The sequence below is a fragment of the Octopus sinensis genome, linkage group LG12 (assembly GCF_006345805.1).
Source record: "Octopus sinensis linkage group LG12, ASM634580v1, whole genome shotgun sequence".
Lineage (NCBI taxonomy): Eukaryota > Metazoa > Mollusca > Cephalopoda > Octopoda > Octopodidae > Octopus > Octopus sinensis.
Genome location: NC_043008.1, coordinates 58,075,228 through 58,094,576, shown reverse-complemented (window position 1 = coordinate 58,094,576; position 19,349 = coordinate 58,075,228). Strand labels below are relative to the sequence as shown.

Sequence of the window (19,349 nt, the reverse complement as noted above, 5' to 3'; positions counted from 1 at the left end):
TGTCCTCATAAAATTAGATATTTGTATAGTTCTACCGATTATATTGGGGTTATTTTCAAATGTCTAAGTTCTGGCGTGCTAAATCCCGGAAACAGTTCTGCAGTAGATAATTATTTCACTGCAGTTAATGTTGCCAGTTAGAGAACATAATTATTTAATATTTAATTATTTAAATATTTAAATTTTAAAATTATTTAAATATATATATATATACATATATAAAATAATAAAGGCAGGATACGGAATATAAAACCAAAAGGGAACAATTAAATTGTCACTAATTGTGGTTGACAGTGCAGGGTAGCACCTATATTGCTAGAAATAAGAGTTAAAATCCCGTAGAGATGCAAAAAGGATTTTTAACACTTATTTCTAATATAGGTGGTACCCTGCACCAACACTCACAATTAGTGACAATTGTATATAAATATATATGTATGTATATATATATATATATATATATATATATATATATATATATATGGGATGGCTATCATCTGTCAGGATGAAGCAAACATCAAATATATGTATGTGTATATAAATCTTTAGTTAAATATATCAAATGAGAATATTATATACTGAATTTATATTGAGTGCTCTATAGTATCAAAATATTAATACTATTAAAGTATTTATATATTTAATACGAGCGATTATATATATTCTGTGAAACGATCGTAAGATGCTTTAAAAAATTAATTCAAAACTTTTAAACTGTCATATACATTATATATTTATACTTATACATATTTATATATATTTTTATATATATTTATATTTTTAATACAACAATTATTTTAGACACATATATATCTTTCTGTAGAATTTTCTAATATCAATAATAAACCTCCGAACGTGGTATAATATTGATTTCCTGATATTAATAATAATATTATAAAATATATGTATGTGTGTGTATATATATATATGTGTGTGTGTGTGTGTGTGTGTGTGTGTGTGTGTGTGTATGTGTGTGTGTGTGTATATATATATATTAGTAAAAAGTAAGGGTTTACCCCAAAATGATTACCAGTTTGTTCTCACTTAGGTATTCAAAATATGTTATTCAACAGTTATGATATAAATCCAATAAAGTTTTTATACGATAAGAAATTAGATTAATATTCCGTTGGATAATTGTGAATTTATTTCCTTAACCGTACAGTTTAAATATTGACAATATTAGAAATAAGAATTACCTGTAATTCTATAATTATATACTGCCTTTTGAAACATATGTTGGTCTTAAAAGACAGTATATAATTATAGAATTAAAGGCAATGTTATTGCTACTCCAGAGTAATCCTTACTTTTGATATTGTCAACACACACATATATATATGTGTGTGTGTGTATATACCAGTAACTAATATTATGTCACAAATCAATATTATTTCAAAATACAACACCAAATAGAAATTATTATTATTATTATAAATGCCAGGAAATAATGAGTATTAAAAACAAAAGATTATATAATTTATTTTGCACTATTAGACTTCATAAGTTGAACTTTTATTATTTTTTTTTTATAACATCAAATATTCTTCATTCAACAATGATGTTGTTTGTGGCTTCAGTAGTCTTATTAGTCACATACTCGTAGTTGCTGTGAAATCTATGGTTGGCGACAGTTGCCAGGCTAAGTTGACTGTTCCTGACTTACATCACTTGTACTATAACTGTTCAATAAATACATTTCCATATTAAGTAATTGAATATACTCATATTACTTTCACTTTCTCTTCCCTCTCTCTCTCCCTCTCCATATATATAAGTATATGTATATGTATATATATGTAAGAATATATGAATATATATGTTCTTTTATTCTTTTATTTGTTTCAGTAATTTGACTGCAGCCATGCTGAAGCATTGCCTTTAGTCAAACAAATTGACCCCAGGACTTATTCTTTGTAAGCCTAGTACTTATTCTATAAGTTACTTATTCTATAGTACTTACTCCATTAAGTTACGGGGGCGTAAACACACCAGCGTCGGTTGTCAAGTGCTGTTGCCAGGGACAAACACAGACGCACAAACATATATATATATATATATATATATATATATACATCAATAATAACAAAGGGTAAAATTAATTAACCAGTAATCATTAATTTCACCAAGTAGAATTTGGCATGAAAAAGGACCATTTCACAGTAAACTAAAGTAATACTTTATAATAGGGTTCAACAAAGATTTGCTTTACCACATACCGATGTTTAGAAATAGCAGTCAAAGAACCATAGCTATTTCTTCTGCTTTAAAAAGAGACTCCCAGAAAAAACAAATTACTCGAAAACAAATGTTTTCGAGTAATTTGTTTTTTCCGGGAGTCTCTTTTTAAAGCAGAAATAGCTAAGGTTCTTTGACTGCTATTTCTAAACTTCAGTATGTGGTAAAGCAAATCTTTGCTGAACCCTATTATAAAGTATATATATATATATATATATATATATATATATATATATACGATGGGCTTCTTTCAATTTCCGTCTACCAAATCCACTCACAAGGCTTTGGTATAATCATTTTAATGATTACACCCTCAATTTATACATATATATATATCGCGGCCTTCGGGCTAAAACATTTTTAAGGATTTAAGGATTTATATATATATATATATATATTTACACATAGGTGCAGGAGTAGCTGTGTAGTATGTAGCTTGTGTACCAATCACATGGTTCTGGGGAGGTGTCTTCTACTATAGCCTTGTGCCAATCAAAACTTTGTGAGTAGATTTGGTAGATGGAAACTAAAAGAAGACCGTTATGTATACATCTATGTGTGTATGTCTTTGTGTCTGTGTTTGTCCCCACCATGACAGGACAACCAGTGTTGGTGTGTTTACGTCCCTATAGCTTAGCAGTTCAGCAAAAGTGACTGATAGAATAAGTACTAGGTTAAAAAAATAAGCCCTGTGGTAGAGTTGTTTGGCTAAAATCCTTCAAGGTAGTTCCCCAACATGGCTACAGTCAAACAGTAGAGATGGGATATTCAGACAGTACCTCAAGGTATGAGGTGAGTAAAGGATAGAGAAGCTAGGTGATGACAATGATGATGATGATGATGATGATTCTGACAATGAGGGCTACTATAAGCAGACCGAATTTATGAGGAAAGAATAATATAAATGGAAGAGACATGAGGGAGACAAATAACATATCCAGAACAAAAATATTAAATAAACAATGAAGTGAAAATAAAAGGCCAGACTTGCTATCTTCAGTTTGGTTTTAGTGTCTGTCCTCACCTATGGTCATCAATGTAGGGTAATGACTGAAAGAATATGATTGCAAATACAAGCGATCGAAATGGAATTCCTCCAAAGGATCTCTGAAGGAATCTTATTTGACAGGTTGCATAGCTCAGAGATCAGAGTCTCCAGAGGTCAAACTGCTACTGGTCTACATTGATGGGTCACAGGTTTGTTACTACGGACATGTCACAGGAAAACAGACGGTAAATGATGATGATGATGATGATGAAATGCAGGTGTGACTGTGTGGTAAGAAGCTTACTTCCCAACCACATGATTCCAGGTTCAGTGCCGCTGCATGGCACCTTGGGCAAGTATCTTCTATTATAGCTTTGGCTTTAAGTTTTTCCTTAAGGGAAACCCATGCTAGCATGGAAAACGGACGTTGAACAACGACGACGGCGGCAGCGATGATGATGACGACGATGATGTGAATGCATTTATTTTGCTTTTTCTTGCCACTTCAACACCTAATATGGCTTGTTCTATTACCATTTTAGTGTGTGATTGTTCTATTATAGTCAGGTTTGTTACTATGGACACGTCATAGGAAAAATTTGCAAGACAGATTCTTCAAGCCACACCAACCAACAGGAGACTTAGCAGTAGACCAGGAATGAAATGGTTGGATAATATCAATAATTGGGAATCCGGCCAGAAAGTTTAACGATGGTTGCTTGTGAAGGAAGAGATGCCTCAAGACTCTACCCCAGAAACCCTCCCAGGAGAAGATGAATGGATTGATAAAATGAAAAACTGGAAAACAAAAATGGTAGACAGGAAGAATATAAAACTGTTTTTGTTACCTCTGTAGGACCATTTTGCAACTTCTGTACCTGTTTCAGGAATGGTTGCTATAACAATTGGAACAGCAGCATAAAGGTTGAAATCATCAAATGCTGTATCAATCTGAAACAGGAAGGAAATATTCCTCAAGGAATCTTTTGCAAGACAATTGGTTATATATTTCTCAAAGAATCACTTACAAGAAGACAAATGTTTGAACTTTTTGATACTTTTGAGAGAAAAGTTAGGCATAAGAGACATCAGATGTGGTGTGAAAGAGAAACGACTGCACTGTTATGACCATGTAATGTGTATGGACGAAAACAGCTGTGTAAAGAAGTGCCAATTCCTAACTGTGGAGGAAGCCTGTGGTTGAGGTAGACCCAGGAAGACGTGGGACAAGATGGTGAAGCATGAATCTTCGAACCTTGGGCCTCACAGAGGCAATGACTAGTGACCGGGACCTTTAGTGACATGCTGTGTTTGAGAAGACCCGTCATCATCATCATCGTTTAATGTCTGTTCTCCATGCTAGCATGGGTTGGACGGTTCGACCGGGGATCTGGGAAGCCAGTCTGATCTGGCAGTGTTTCTACAGCTGGATGCCCTTCCTAACGCCATGGCCAATGATGGTGTCATGTAACTGGCACCTGTGCCAGTGGAACGTACAAAGCACCTTTTGAGCATTGGACCTCACAGAGGCGAAGTGGCTGAGCTCCTTTCAAGTGTTGGACCTCACAGAGGCGAGGACTGAGACCTTTGGCATTATGTCATGCTTGAGAAGAAGACCCATCAAGCCAAGCAAAATTGCAGTTGTGGCAGATACCGGTGTCACGCAAATGGTACCCATACTGTTGGCATGTAAAAGCATCCTTTACACTCTCAGGGTAGGTGGCATTAGGAAAGGTATCCAGCCATAGAAAACTATGCCAAATCAGACTGGAGTCTGGTGCAGCCTTTGAGCTAACCAGCCCTGGTCAAACTGTCCAACCCATGTCAGCATGGACAACAGATATTAAATAATGATGATGATGACGACGACGATGACGATGATGATGCGTGTGTGTGAGTGTGTGTGTGTGTGTGTTGTGTGTGTCTGTGTGTGTCTTTGTCCCCCCATCACCATTTGACAACTGGTACTGGTGTGTTTATGTCCCCATAACTTACCGGTTCAGTAAAAAAAACCGATAGAATAAGTACTAGGCTTAAGATATAAGTCCTGGGGTCGATTTGTTCGACCTAAAGCCCTTCAATGTGGTACTCCAGTATGGCGGTAGTCAAATGACTGCAACAAGTTATATAAAGGAATAAAAGAGTGTACAAAATATTTTCACAATTTTTTTTTTTTATACAAATGGCTAATTACAAAGATATAAAAAGATTTTTAAACATCAAATGGCTATGGAGGTCCAGTAGGATACAATAGAAATCAAAGGTGTCCCTAGGCAAAAAAAAATGGTTGAGAACCACTCCTTTACACAGTCTTTCAATTTACTAGAAATAGCAGCCAAATGTATTTCAAATCACACTCTACTTAGCTTAACCATTTAGTATTTAAACTGGCTATACTAGGCCCAAATATTCCACTTGTTTTATGCTTAAACTGGCTAGATCCTTCTGCTCACACCTACCCTACAATGTCATTCTAATAATGATCTCATTGAAATCTTGATACTTATGAAATAATCCAGGATTAATTCAAAGCAATGTGAATAAATAAGCATTACATTTGACAGAAGTAATGTAATATGAAAGTTAACACTTTTTTGAGACACACAGTGTTTTTGTATGTGCAGCCAAAATGGCCAAAATTTTTTTCTATTGAGATATATCTACTGAAAGACGACCTCTGATTAGCTATTACACTTCAAAACCAACCAATCACAAAATTTGTTCCATCAGAATGATGGATCAGCGTCGAAGTCCTTTCAGCTTGTATCACTTGGGTTGATCAATCAGCCTGGCAGTTCTAAGAGGTTTAAGAGATTAGTATAGTTCAGCAGATGCAGAACAGATGGGATGGTCATATCTGGAACCCATTCGCTTATAGGTTTTGTTTACTGAAAGCTGACCTGGCCTACAGAAAAACAACAAGAACAACAACAGTAATAAATTAAAATGAAAGAAAAGTTGAATTAATTACCGCCACACAATATTTGATGCTGATGATTTTGCACATATCCAGTCGGGATGGACACGTTGGAGGCACAGTAAATTCATATCCTTGCCAATGACAGCTCTGTCCAGGCCGAATTGATTCACACAACTTGGAACTTGCCACAATTACAACAACTGGACAGGAATCACTACATCGGACAATCTGTGAAAATACAAGGGATGAAATGAAATGTAGAGACAGCTGGGAGAGATCTGCATGGATAGATGTGAAGATCTGCAGAGATATTTGAGATGAAATATGAAGACACGTGGAATGGAATGGGTAGCAGTAGAAGGGACAACATGCAAAGATACATGGAATGATACATAGGTATATAAAAGGATCCATAGGGATATCTTTATATATAAAACTGAAGTTGTGTGTGTGTCTGTCTACTCTGATTTAGATTCCTAACAACTCCCATATTTTGCGGTGCAGTTTAACCAAAAGCAGGTATCTTATAGTCGTGATTCATATCGAGCCCTTCTGGGTATTAGCGTGCGTCTACGGTGAGTCTACGATTTTAAACAAAATTTACCATTATTTTTCCGCATTTTTAATGCATTTTTTCTCGGTTTATATAAGGGAAGTAACTCTCTAAAAATGCTTATATAGTTATTTCCCTTACAAACCCGAGCAACACCGGGCAATACTGCTAGTGTGAGATAATTTGTAGAGGTATATTGGACAATCTGTAAAGATACAAGGAATGAAATGTAGAGACAGCTGGGAAAGATCTGCATCTTTCTGCGGGAAGAAGAAATATGACGGCTATTGCTCTTTCACAGAAGGTCGAATGTTCAAGTCTTGGGTCACTAATTGTAACAGGATGAGAGGTCCCCGCACTGGAAGGGTGCAGCTCACATCCTTTACATTAAATATTAATCGAAGGAAAGAGTCAAGATTTCCGATGAACTTCAATGGTATAAATATTTATTTCTTGATTTGCAATATATACATTGTTCTTCCTGGGCAAATCAGCAGCCTAGGAACTTATCGCAGTAGTCAAGTGGAGTGAGCCAAATCCTGTCCGTTCAAGCATAGCAGAGATATGCCACGAGGTAGCAGCTTGAGAGAGCTGATGAAAACACGACTGTCCTGTTCAGCTGCGGGCGTTCGAGAGAACGGTACGAAGGAATTTCGCTGCTGCTAGTTTTCTGGGCATGCGCATGAGGGAACTTCCGGCAGGCCTCCCGGAAGAATCCAACTCTGTGCATGCGTGCTGGAGATTTCCAAGATGGCATCACTACGGATACATGGAAAAAATCTATACAGATATATGTGAAGATTTGCAGAGATATACGGAAGGAAACATAAAGATACAGGGAATGGAATATGTAACAGTACAAGGGACAATGGGCAAAGATAAGATACATGGAATGATACATAGATATATGAAAAGATCCATAGAGATATATGAGTTGATATGTAGAGGTACATCGGACACTCTGTAGCAATAGATGGGATGAAATGTAGAGATTGACAGGGAAAGATCTGCAGACACATGGGAAAATTGGTAGAGATACATGTGAAGATCTGTAGAGTTATGTGGAATGAAATATCTTTCTTTTATCCTTTGCAAGAGTCATTTGACTGTGGCCATGCTGGGACACCACCTTGGAGAAAATTTAGTAGAGTGAATCTCAACTCTGGTGCTTATTTTTTCTAAGCCTGGGGTCAAGCGACATTGGGGGGACAAACACAGACACACACACTCATATATATATATACATATATACGACGAGCTTCTTTCAGTTTCCATCTACCAAATCTACTCACAAGCCTTCGGTTGGCCCAAGGATATAGTAGAAGACACTTGCCTAAGGTGCCACACAGTGGGACTGAACCCAGAACAATGTGGTTCATATGCAAGCTGCTTACCACACAGCCAAAAACACAAAATATATCAGAGCAAGACAAATACCATCACTATAGTAACACACACAAATAACAGATGTACTTGGCCTTTCTTGAAGCCTTTCAATGCCATGCACCTGAATGTCACCTACTCAAATGAAATTTGTGCCTTGATATATGTAGGAAATATCAAATAAAATATTTACTGGTATCGCAGAAGCTTGCTAAGCTGTAGGAAAACTCAGCATACGCAAATGAAACACAGTTAAACTAAAATCATCATCTGTGTATCATACTAAATGTATATATGCCATTTGAAGGCAAGCATGAAGCTGTGGAATTGTCTGAGATAGAATCTCTTCTAAAGACTTGTGTTAAAAACACAATGTATATGAGACTGAGACAAACATTGTCACTGCAGTGACTCATAAACACAATATATAAAAATAAAATAAATGCGCCCTTTTAAAGCCTAGCCAGGCTCATGGGCCCGGTTTCCCGGTTTCTATGGCATATGTGTTACTCGTTTTTTGCATTACTCATTTTTGCCAGCTGAGTGGACTGGAGCAATGTGAAATGAAGTGTCTTGCTCAAGAACACAATGCGTCGCCTGGTCCAGGAATCGAAACGACAATCTTACGATCATGGTGCTGACACCCTAACCTATTTCTTTACTACCCACAAGGGGCTAAACATAGAGGGGACAAACAAGGACAGACATAGGTATTAAGTCGATTACATCAACCCCAGTGCGTAACTGGTACTTAATTTATTGACCCCGAAAGGATGAAAAGCAAAGTTGACCTCAGCAGAATTTGAACTCAGAACATAACGGCAGACGAAATACCGCTAGGCATTTCGCCCAGCGTGCTAACATTTCTGCCAGCTCGCCGCCGTAACCACTGACACCCTAACCACTAAGCCATGTGCCTCCAAGCACAATATATACTGTGAGTTTAACACAAGGAATCTATGAAGAGACTTTATCTTACGCAGTTCCACAGCTTCATATCTTCTAATGGTGAATATATGTTAGTATTATACACAAATGGGAATTTTAGCTTCAACTGTTATTTCAGTTGTGTTCACTGACATTTTATACAGACACACACGTGCGTACATACTTGTGGGAGTCTCTGTGCATCTGTGTATGTTTGTGTTTGTATGTGTGAGTGTGTGTGTAGGAGAGAGAGAGAGAGCTTTTAGACAGAGATGTCAAACTTGTTTGGCTTTGCAAACCAGATTAAAGCATCAGCTTGGCACCAAAGGTCACACAAGAACAATTATTCCTAAAACCATTTTTCTTAATGTAGACTAAAGTAAATGGACAAAGAAGTCAATACATAACAAGTTTATTAACAATAAAGAAAGGAAAGAGCATAAAATATTAGCAAAGTTTTGAGTGTGTGAACAGAGATAGAAATTGTCCAAATGAATGAATACAATTCTTAAGAAGACCAACGCTATATAGAAAACTTGGACTATTACAGCTGCAAAAGCCTTTCAATAATGTTCATATCTCTAGAATCCATTCAGATGAAGACATGAAAAAAATAATCTTCCATTTGGTTTCATATATATAAACAAACTGAAGGAGAAACAGGACACTTTTGCTTTTTTATTTTTTTTTGTTTTGTTTTTAAAGGTGGCGAGCTGGCGGAAATGTTAGCACGCCGGGTGAAATGCTTAGCGGTATTTCGTCTGTCTTTACGTTCTGAGTTCAAATTCCGCCGAGGTTGACTTTGCCTTTCACCCTTTTGGGGTCGATGAATTAAGTACCAGTTACGCACTAGGATCGATATAATCGACTTAATCCATTTGTCTGTCCTTGTTTGTCCTCTCTGTGTTTAGCCCCTTGTGGGTAGTAAAGAAATAGGTATTTTGTCTGTCTTTACGTTCTGAGTTCAAATTCCACCAAGGTCGACTTTGTCTTTCATCCTTTCAGGGTCGATAAATTAAGTACCAGTTACGCACTGGGGATCGATGTAATCAACTTAATCCGTTTGTCTTGTTTGTCCCCTCTGTGTTTAGCCCCTTGTGGGTAGTAAAGAAATAGATATTTCGTCTGTCTTTATGTTCTGAGTTCAAATTCCACCGAAGTCGACTTTGCTTTTCATCCTTTCAGGGTCGATAAATTAAGTACCAGTTGCGTATTGGGGTCGATCTAATCGACTGGCCCCTCCCCCAAAATTTCAGGCCTTGTGCCGAGAGTAGAAAAGAATATTTTGACAGTCTGTAATGCTGCAAGCTGTCAGAAATGTTAGCATGCCGGGCGAAATGCTTAGCGGTATTTCATCAGTTATGTTCTGAGTTCAAATTCCACCGAGGTCGATTTTGCCTTTCATTCTTTTGGGGGTCGATTAAATAAGTACCAGTTATGCACTGGGGTCGATGTAATCAACTTAATCCCTTTGTCTGTCCTTGTTTGTCCCCACTGTTTTTAGCCCCTTGTGGGCAATAAAGAAATAAGAAACAAGACACTTGTTTTTTTTAGTGTACAAATTCATAAGCTTCTTTCTTCATTGGTTGAAATAACAAAAGATTACCTAAGGTGTATTGATTTGACTAAATGGAACTTGGTGTTATTATGGTTTACGTTGGATTCCATCTCTGAATGCATGCCAATGAGGGGGTGCTGAAAAGTTCCTGGCTTTGGGTAAAAGAAAATACAAGTGGATGTTAATTACAATTATATTCAACATAATCCCCCTCTCAGATTCACACACTTATTGCAGCAGTCCTTCAGTTTTTCTAAGCCCTGTAAAAGAACTAGAAACGTTGGGCCTCCAACCAGGTTTTTTATGATACCCTTAAAGGCAAGAACTTTACAGCAACCCCTTGTATTTTGCAGAATATTTGAAAATTCAAAAGAATAATTTTTTATCTTTTACTTGTTTCAATCAACTTGGTCGCAATCAAGCCGAAGCCCTGCCTTGAAGGGTTTTAGTTGAAGAAGTTGACCCCAGGACTTACTTTATTTTAGGCCTAGAACTTATTCTATCGGTCCCTTGTACCGAACCGCTAAGTTACAGGGATGTAAACACACCAACACCAGTTGTCAGTCGGTGATGAAGGACAAACGCAGACACAAAGACACACACATAGATATATACATATATATATACATGACAGATTTCTTGCTGTTCCGTCTACCAAATCCACTCACAAAGCTTTGGTCAGCCTGAGGCTATAGCAGAAGACACTAACCCAATGTGCCATGCAGTGGGACTGAACCTGGGACCATGTGGTTGAAAGCAAGCTACTTACCACAGAGGACAAATCAACACTAGTACTTATTTTTACAATATTCACAATTTACATTTCGTTTTTGGATTTGGTTTGCAATATTCTTTATATGAGTTCGTGTGTTGAAGCATATTCTGTTGTGTCTGGGGAGAGTCATTTTCTTTTTCTGCCTAATAATGTAACACACTCACCAATGAAATTTCCCCTTATTTCTTATTTTTATTTTCCTAAAATTTTTATTGCATCTTGCAACCTTTTCAATAGTTTTGACTCTTGAAAAGGTTGAAAAGACTCTTGAAAAGGTTGCAAAACACAATGAAATTTTAGGAAAATTAAAATAAGAAATAAGTGGAAATTTCACTGATGAGTGTGTTACATTATAAGGCACAAAAAGAAAATGACTCTCCCCAGACATCACAATTTACAATTTTTGCCATATTTAAAGAAAGATTTTCTTTAAAATTACTGACTATTTAAAAAAGTATCTTGAAAAATAGAATATCACAAATCTTTCAGAGAGAAGATTTCATGATGTAGAACCATCTTTCAAAGATGTGGTTTGCAAAAAGATTTTTTTTAAATAATTAAAAATTTTTTTTTTAAATCATTTTTTTAATGATGTGTGTGTGTGTGCATGTGCACACTTATGTGCATGTGTGTGTGTGTTTCCTATTCAACCATCAGAAATTTGACTGAAATTATAACAGCACATAACAAAAGTGGAATTAGGCAGTATCTCAACTCAAAATTAGTAAACACAAGTAGAAACAACAGTGTGAATTGTGAATTTAGCGCTAATGATAATTTCCCTGAACTAGATTTCGAGCAAATTAAGGCAAATTAATTCCAACCGTGAAATTGATAATACCTTTAAGATAACACCTAGTAATATTATTGATTATAATTCTGCTAATAATCCTGTCTTAACACCTAGTTCTGAGAGGAGGATTAATGATAATTCCTTTAACCATGGGTACCACATACAAGTGAATAAATGAATTTGTAACTTCAAAAGCAAGATTATCTATCCTTTAGAAAATCCGTGTCTAAGGAAGAATATACTGAATCAATACAAAGTCATAAATGGAGATCATACGTTTTATTACATAGTTTTGTCTGCTACAGTTTGGAAATCTAGATTACATAATTATTCTTTGATTTTAGTATAGAAGAAAATGCAATTCTACAAATCTTGGCCAATGCATTTGGGATTTAAAAGACAAGAACATTAACGATGATATAAAGTGGTCCATTATTGGTTATGCATCATCGTACAATATTGGTAATTTTAAATGTGATCTTTGCCTTGAGGAAATAATATTAGATAGTTACTTCTAAATACATTTTCTTAAAATTTAGAAGTAATTTTACACTGAAATGTTCTTGTGGTAAGAAGTTTGCTTGCCTAACATGTGGTTCCAGGCTCAGTCCCACTGCATGGTACCTTGGGCAAGTATCTTTTACTGTAGCTTCGGGGCTGACCAAAGCTTTGTGAGTGGATTTGGTAGACGGAAGCTGAAAGAAGCTTGTCGCATATATGTATATATACAGGAGCATACCTAGGGTGTGGAAAGCAGGGCACATGCCTTGGGCGTCACTTTGAGGGAGGCGCAATTTTGGCCAAGATCATTTTGTAATTAAGTCATTAAAAAACATTTGAAAACCTTTTTGAGGCATGGTTTGTTTTGCTTATCACCATCCATGCCACTAGACAGAAAAGGTGTTCATACTTGATCTCACAAAATGCATGTGACTTTCCACTTTTTGGTTGGGGTGGGGTGCAATTTTGATACTTGCCCTGCACGCCATTTACTCTAGCTATGCTCTCTGTGTGTGTGTGTGTGGTGTGTGTGTGTGTGTGTGTGTGTGTGTGTGTTTGTCTGCCATCACTGCTTGACAACCAATGCTGGTGTGTTTAACTCCCCATAACTTAGTGGTTCGGCACAAGATACCAATGGAATAAATACTAGGCTTACAAAGAATAAGTTCTGGGATTGATTTGTTCAACTAAAATCCTTCAATGCAGTGCTCCAGCATGGCCACAGTCAAACGATTGAAACAAGTAAAAGAATAAATAAAAAGAATAAATACAAAAGAACATTTAAATATTTCAATGCTAAATAACCCATAATCATCATCAATTATCATCGTCATCCTTTAAACCATTAATTATAATTGCTTTTCCTATAATCTAATATGCATAATGTTTCTAAAATAATTTTTTAACCTATTTCAACGATAGATAACTAATTATCAAAACATAGAATTTCTGTTTCAAATTGTAGCAATGTAGAATCCCTATGTTTATTTTTCATTATTCTGTTAGCTAATGATGTCATCAAAAGTTAAATACTCAACTGACTTTTCTTAGAATAATATATTTCATTATAACATTCATTTTGTATGCATTTATCTATTTGAGATATTTTCCTAGTTCACTTTGAATTTAACCCATTTTGGGTTGACTTGACGTTGTGTTAACATATCTTTCCAGATATATTAGACTGATATTTTATACCTGGTGGCACAATAGAAACAACTGTCAGTAATTAATGGTGTAATCACTAATTAACGATGTGACTTTCTCCATTCTTATTCTTGCTGTCTCATACTCCAAATTTCTCAAAATTCTTCAAAGCAATATTTAAATTTATTTGTCATACATTAAGAATTACCTTGGAATTTAATCCTACTAGCATATACAGGTATCTGATTGTTTGATATAATTAACCAAATTCACTTAATGCTGAGTGCTTTATAGGTATCTGCCTGGATGTGTTAATCCTTTTAACTTCTTATTACAGAGTGTTCCAAAAGTCACTGATGGGTTTCAAATTTTAATAACTTCCTTAACTTTACAAATAAATGCATGAAATTTTGATACAATATAAAGGACAAAATAGAAATTAATATGCACAAGTCAAATTTTGCAACACCACTACATCACATATGAAAACTGACATTGCTTAAATGGTAGCCTATTTCCAGGTCTTTGTATTTTGATAGTTTCTCCATTTCTTTTAGAGAAACGTTGTTATCTCTTGGTATTAATATATTAATTAGAAACCATTTTTTTTCTTGGTGATCTCTGATAGCTATATCCAGCCTATTAGCCTTAATCTCTCTATCTGTGTGTATTGGCATATCCCATGGTGTTGTTGCTTTCTCATTTTCTGTGACCTTTTCTGGCATGTGCCTATACCACCTTTTTTCTGTTTTTATTCCATAGTGTCAACATAGCTCCCAGTGTATATAGATCCCATCCCTTCTTAGCCAGGACTGGGCAGCCAGAGACAATATGGCTCACTGTTTCTTACCCATCTCCACATATTCTGCAGTTACTTGTTACATTTCTTTTCATTATGTGTTTTTGGTAATTTCTGGTGGGGAGGCTTTGGTCTTATGCTGCAATTAAAAATCCTTCAGTCTCTGCTTTGAGTCCTGAGCTTCTCAGCCATTGTTGGGATTTTGCTTTGTCTATTTATTTTCTGTTTAGTATAACCTAGTATTTGCCATGAAGGAGCTTTTCTTGCCGCTGTTTTATCATGATTCGTAAAGTTTGGATTTCAGTTGTTTTACAGCTTTTGTTGTTTCTTCTTTTTTTTCATAGTTGTTAGGAACTATGGCTTTTTTTTTGTATTTGTCAGCTTTTTTAAAGACTGAAAACAGTTTTTTGTTTTGTTCATGTTTCGTGGCTATCTGTATTAGTTTTCCTTGCTTCTCAAGTAGGTATTTTTGTAGTCCTATGGTGGTTATTTTGTAATAGTTGTCTAGCTGTATAAGGCCTCTACCACCGTCCATATGCTGTATATATAACCTTTCTACATCAGATTTTGGGTGGTGCATCTTAAATCTTGTCATTATTTTTCTTGTTTCCCTATTTTGATTAGATCATTTAGTGTCCAGTTAAGGATATTGTAGCTGTAACTACAATAATTATTGGCAAGCTGGCAGAAATGTTAGCATGCTGAGCAAAATGCTTAGCAGTATTTCGTCTGTCTTTATGTTCTGAGTTCAAATTCTGGCGAAGTCGACTTTGCCTTTCATCCTTTCAGGGTCAATAAATTAAGTACCAGTTGTGTACTGAGGTCGATCTAATTGACTGGCCCCCTCCCCCATAATTTCGGACCTTGTGCCTCGAGTAGAAAAGATCGTCGTCATCGTTGTCATCATTGTCGCCATCATTGTCATCATCATCATTATCATCTACATACACACACAATGGGCTTCTTTCAGTTTCTGTCAACCAAATCCACTCAAAGTCTGTGGTTGGCACATGGTTTATAAAAGAAGACTCTCCGACAAGATTTCTTACAATGGGACTGAACCCAGAACCATGTGGCTTGGGGAGCAAACCTCTTACCACTCAACCACGTCTACTCCTACATATTTGTACAAAATATATTCAATGTGTGAACAAGTGATATCAATATGACATTGCACATTAAGGCTTTAATTGTGTTAAACAGATTTTATTTCTTCCATATTGTGGCTGTCTCTTTCCTTTTGTTGTTTTTATTTAGCTCATTCTGTTAAATCTAATAAAAGAAGTCCTTAGATACGTTAAAGTGTTCTAATTTCCTAACATCAATGAAAAGAGTAATAACAATAAAATGTTAATTCCTCTAATTGAATCAAAGAGGAATAGAGTCACGGTGGTGGGGTGGGAGTGAAGTGGAGTGGAGAAAGAAAGAAAAAGAGGGGGAGGGGGAGGAGAGAGCTAAAAGGAAAGAAAGAGCAAGAAAGAAAATGAGAGAGGGGGAAGGGAGGAAGAAAAAGAAAGAGAAAGAAAGAAAGAAAGAAAGAAAGAAAGAAAGAAAGAAAGAAAGAGATAAAAGGAAAGAAAGAGCAAGAAAGAAAAAGAGAGGGAGGAAGGAAGAATGAAAAAGAAAGAGAAAGAAGGAAAGAAAGAAAGAAAGAAAAAAAGAAAAAGAAAGAAAGAAAGAAAGAAAGAAAGAAAGAAAAGGAGGGGAGGAGGAGAGAGCTAAAAGGAAAGAAAGAAAGAGCAAGAAAGAAAATGAGAGAGGGAGAAGGAAGAAAGAAAAAGAGAAAGAAAGAAAGAAAGAAAGAAAGAAAGAGGGGATTGTATTGTTGTATATATGTGTATATGAGAGACAGGGAGTGTATGTGTATATGAGAGAGACAGAGAAGGTATGTACATGAGAAAAATAAGAAAAACAGGAGGAAAATGTATGCGTGTGTGTGTGTGTGTGTATGTGTGTGTGTGTACGTGTGTGTGTGTGTATATGTGTGTGTGTGTGTGTGTGCATGAGAATAATAGAAACAGAGTAAGAGAATATGTGTGAGAAAGAGAGACAGAAAAAGGAGAAGCAGAGAAGAAAGCGATGTGTGTGGGAGGAATGCATGTATGTGTATGTTTGCATGAGAGAAAGATAGACAGAAAAAGGCAAGAAGATGAGTATGTGCATGTGTAAGAGCCTCTACATGCATAAGAGAAAGAGAGATGAAGAGAATGCATGTGATAAATAAAGAGAGAGGGAGAGAAGAGAGAGAGGGACAGACAGACAGAGAGAAGGAAGGGGGTGGATAGATAGAAAGGGAGAAGAGATGAATGTAAGGAAATGAGTAAGGGGAGATAACACCTAATAGAAGTTCTCCAGTTACATCGTCTGCCATTCTTCATTTGAAACTTGTTCAGTTATAAGATATCATGCTGGTTATTTTTGGGTTATTTCTATGTCATTTGTTTCTTTAAAACAAATGGGAATGAATAATATTGAATTAAATACAAAAATTTGGAATTAAAATTTTTAAGTTCATTAGAGTGTCAGTTAATATCAAAAACGGAATATCAGAAACCTTGTAATAATAATGATAATAATAATAATAATAATAATAATATAATAATAATAATAATAATAATAATAAAAATCTTGAAAAAAAAAATCAATACGCTCAGCATTCAGTAAAGAAAAAAATTTGTCTATTTTTGCTTCTCAAAAAAAAGTTAAAAGATTTCTTTCTTAACTTCTTCATTCGACCTTTAAAAATCTGAAAACAGCGGTACCATACACAATAGAGGCAAACAGAAATCTATTGACAATGATGCTGGTGCTGGTGGTGGTGGCGGTGGTGGGAAGGAGCATTTGTCTTGGAGCATGTGCATATATATACAGCATCTGCCAAAAAAAGATGCATACACACTTCAGGGAAGAAAAAATTTCTATAAATATTTTAATTCAGTGTTATTGCAATTTATTCAGTGTTATCGCAATTTGATAAAACATTGAATTGAAAGAGGTATTTATATTTATAGAGGTACTTATACAAGTTAAATACTTATACAGATTTTTCCTTTCTTCAAGTGTGTATACATTTTTTGGGTGGACTCTGTATATATATATATATATATATATATATATATATATATATATATATCAAATTCGATGACTGGTATCCGTGCTAGTGAAGCACTAAGAGAACCATACGAGTGAGATCATTACCAGAGATCATTGCCAAAGTTGACCTCTGTTCCAAAGGTACGTAAAAAACACCATTCAAGTGTGATCGTTACCTGTGTTGCCTTATGGGCATTTGTGCTGTTGGCACGTGAAAAAAAAGTAACATTTGAGCAAGGTCGTTGCCAGTGCCGCTGGACTGGCTCCTGTGCAGGTGGCACATAAAAAGCACCATTTGCATATGGCCATTGTGAGTACAGCCTGATTGGCTCTTGTGCCAGTGGCACGTAAAAGCACCCACCACACTCTTGGAGTGGTTGGCGTTAGGAAGGGCATCCAGCTGTAGAAACTCTGCCAGATCAGACTGGAGTCTGGTGCATCCATCTGGTTCGCTAGACCTCAGTCAAATCATCCAACCCATACTAGCATAGAAAGTGGATGTTAAACGATGATGATGATGATGATATATATATATATATATATATATATATCGCTTATAGAAATACATAAATTCATCTGAGAAGCACACTCTAAGATGTAGAGCAGTAAATATTATAGTGGGCTAGGCCAGTTATGGGGTTACCCTGGGTTTCTCACACCTAAAGGGTTTAGCCTTATGGCATATCTTCAGAACCCAAACACTCTTGTTTGGGGCTTGAAGATACACCATAAGGCTAAACCCTTATGTGTGAGAAACCTAGGGTTACCCTGTAAACCAGCCTATATATACATATATATATATATATATATATATATACATATATATATATATATATATACATATATATATATATATATATATTCTTTTATTCTTTTACTTGTTTCAGTCATTTTGACTGCAGCCATGCTAGTGCACCACCTTTAGTTGAACAAATCAACCCCAGGACTTACTCTTTGTAAGCCTAGTACTTATGTGATCGATTTCTTTTGCCGAACCGCTAAGTTACAGGGTTGTAAACACACCAACATCAGTTGTCAAGTGATAGTGGAGGGACAAATACAGACACACAAATACATATACAATGGGCTTCTTTCAGTTTCCATCCACCAAATTCACTTAGAAGGCTTTGGCCAGCCCAAAGCTGTAGTTGAAGACATTTACCCATGGTTCCACACAGTGGGACTGAACTTGGAACCATGTGGTTGAGAAGCAAGCTTCTTACCACATAGCCACACCTATACCTTTATTCTTTTACTTGTTTCAGTCATTAGACTGTAATCATGCAAGGGTACCACCTTGAAAGTTTTAGTCAAACAAATCAATCCCATAACTCTCATGCTTATTCTAAAAGTTGGTATAAAAAGATGAGAAATAGAAAAAGGTCCCTTGATGAGTCGAAACAACTGTAGTGGTTCTGAATAAAGAGTCATGTGAATTGGATTTTCATTCTCTCATCGTTTTATATGTATGTGTATGTATATGTTTTCAGCATGTTTATGCTTATAAAAAATGTGTCTGATATGTGAGTGTGTATATATATATATATATATATATATATATACAACAATGTGAAAGAGTGCTCAACACTGCACTGCTGGATAAAATTTCTTTATTTGTGTATTAAATATCTTCATATCATATCAATTTTTTATGCCGATCACATGGAGACAAACA

At 35.8% G+C, this 19,349-nt stretch overlaps 1 protein-coding gene across 2 annotated transcripts in view; it reads right to left on the bottom strand.

Moving 5' to 3' along the window:
- LOC115217930 (arrestin domain-containing protein 3) overlaps nucleotides 1-19,349 on the bottom strand; it is a 152,567-nt gene that overhangs the window by 1,417 nt on the left and 131,801 nt on the right. For both annotated transcript variants that reach the window (XM_036508022.1, XM_029787649.2), the window contains 2 exons: nucleotides 6,198-6,374; nucleotides 4,075-4,177 (listed from right to left, as the gene is read on the bottom strand). In XM_036508022.1, coding sequence (XP_036363915.1) covers nucleotides 4,075-4,177; nucleotides 6,198-6,374 — 280 coding nt within the window. The remainder of the gene's footprint in view (nucleotides 1-4,074; nucleotides 4,178-6,197; nucleotides 6,375-19,349) is intronic.